Source organism: Arachis duranensis, chromosome 6, assembly GCF_000817695.3.
Source record: "Arachis duranensis cultivar V14167 chromosome 6, aradu.V14167.gnm2.J7QH, whole genome shotgun sequence".
Lineage (NCBI taxonomy): Eukaryota > Viridiplantae > Streptophyta > Magnoliopsida > Fabales > Fabaceae > Arachis > Arachis duranensis.
Genome location: NC_029777.3, coordinates 60940691 through 60942477, shown reverse-complemented (window position 1 = coordinate 60942477; position 1787 = coordinate 60940691). Strand labels below are relative to the sequence as shown.

Sequence of the window (1787 nt, the reverse complement as noted above, 5' to 3'; positions counted from 1 at the left end):
ATAATGTTTTTTAATGAATTCTCTCTATTTTTTTAATAATTAAGAAAATAAAATATAATTTTTTATTATTAATTTTATAAATAAAATAAAAAATAAATATAAAAAAATTAAAAAATAGAGATTATATTTTATATTTTTAATTTTTTTTAACAATTAAAAAAATTTATTCCATGTAAAGCCAAGGCGAGAACAAAAGCGACCGTAAGTTGGAACAGCTCACCAACAATATTTCTTTATTCATTTTTTCCTTTTCTAACATTAACACACAGACCCTAACAATGATAATTTACGTATGTAAAATGTTTGTCATTATATATTATACAAATATCCTTATTAAAATTTGTATATACAAATGTCTCTCCTTTTTTTATGTAATTCGTTGTACTACAGGAGACTAGGACAAATTCAAAATTTATAGGCAGATCATTTTATTCTTTTACGATTTACCAATTTATAACTCATTCGCTATTTTTTAAAAGTAACGGAAAAATTGAACATAATAATCTTAAAACTCACTAAAATTTTTTTCTCAATTAGATTTATTATTTTTTTAAAGAATTTAGATATATCAATCTTTCATACAGAATAAGAGAAGATTATCTTTGATCTTTTATTATTAGTATCTGGAGGAGAGAGAAGCACAATCCAAACCACAGCCTGTTACTTTGAATTTATTAATTTTTAACCTTGGTGATTGTTGATTGTTGTTCATTAAATAATAAAAAAGTCTAAGGGACTAGTAGTTTTGTTGAATTTTGGCCAGCATGTAATCAGCAGAAAAAGATGAGTCATTAGATAAAATTTTACACCAATCTCACATCATCAAATTATTATTGATGGCTAATTAATGACTAACAATCACAAAAATTACTGCCCCTAACATTGCTCTTAAATAATTGTTTTACAATAAATATGCTGGTCCACAAGAAGGGCAAAATGGGGAAGACGTTCAGGATTGAAAGCGTTAAAGAAAGGGCAAAAAGCCTTCCCAATCCCTCACACAAAAGAAGAGATAACATAGTAAGAGGAAGGAAGCGCACTCCCAAAGAGGGCAAAACACACAGCACTTCACCGTCATCATCATTTCAACCCCCCAAACAAAAGAAAAAGCTAAAGAAGAAGAAAAAAGCAAAGAGAGAGAAAGAGGCCTTGAAGAAAGAGCTTGAGGAGGAGGAAGAAGAAAAACAACAAGATAAGGGGTTTCTGTGTGTGTTTGTTGGAGGAGAAGAAGATGCAAGGAGTGGAGCAACAGAGCAATAACCAGCAGCTGGTGGTACAGAACTCGGGGAGCCTGAGCTTCAGCAGCCAGCTGTCAAAGGAAGATGAAGAGATGTCCAGGTCGGCACTCTCCACCTTCAGAGCCAAGGAGGAAGAGATTGAGAGGAAGAAGATGGAGGTCCGAGAGAAGGTCCAGCTTCAGCTCGGTCGCGTCGAGGAAGAAACCAAACGCCTTGCCACCATTCGCGAGGTTCCAAACCTTAATTTCTCAATAATTTCACCTCACCCTTGCTTGCAAATCCTTATTTCTCTTCCCCATGCATGCAAAACCATCTTCTTTTTTTGGGGCTTTTAACTTTAAACAATGGTTTTTGGTTTATCCCTCTAAATCTGGTCTCTACAACATGTAGAGCACTTGAAAATACCCGATCTGTGCCTTTTTTATTTTTTATTTTATTTTTCTGTTGTGCTTTTTGAGGAAAACGAATTCAAAATCCCCCCTGGATTTGTTCTTGTCAGAGAGCATTTTGCTTTTATAAATTTTCTATTTTATTATTTTCCATTTCTAC

The 1787-nt window shown here is 32.7% G+C and overlaps 1 protein-coding gene across 2 annotated transcripts in view; it reads left to right on the top strand.

The window, feature by feature from the left end:
• Positions 1-943: 943 nt before the first annotated feature.
• The window catches only part of LOC107493642 (uncharacterized), a 1837-nt gene continuing 993 nt past the window's right edge, over positions 944-1787 (top strand). For both annotated transcript variants that reach the window (XM_016114706.1, XM_021124651.1), the window contains exon 1: positions 944-1468. In XM_016114706.1, coding sequence (XP_015970192.1) covers positions 1232-1468 — 237 coding nt within the window. In that variant the 5' untranslated portion in view covers positions 944-1231. The remainder of the gene's footprint in view (positions 1469-1787) is intronic.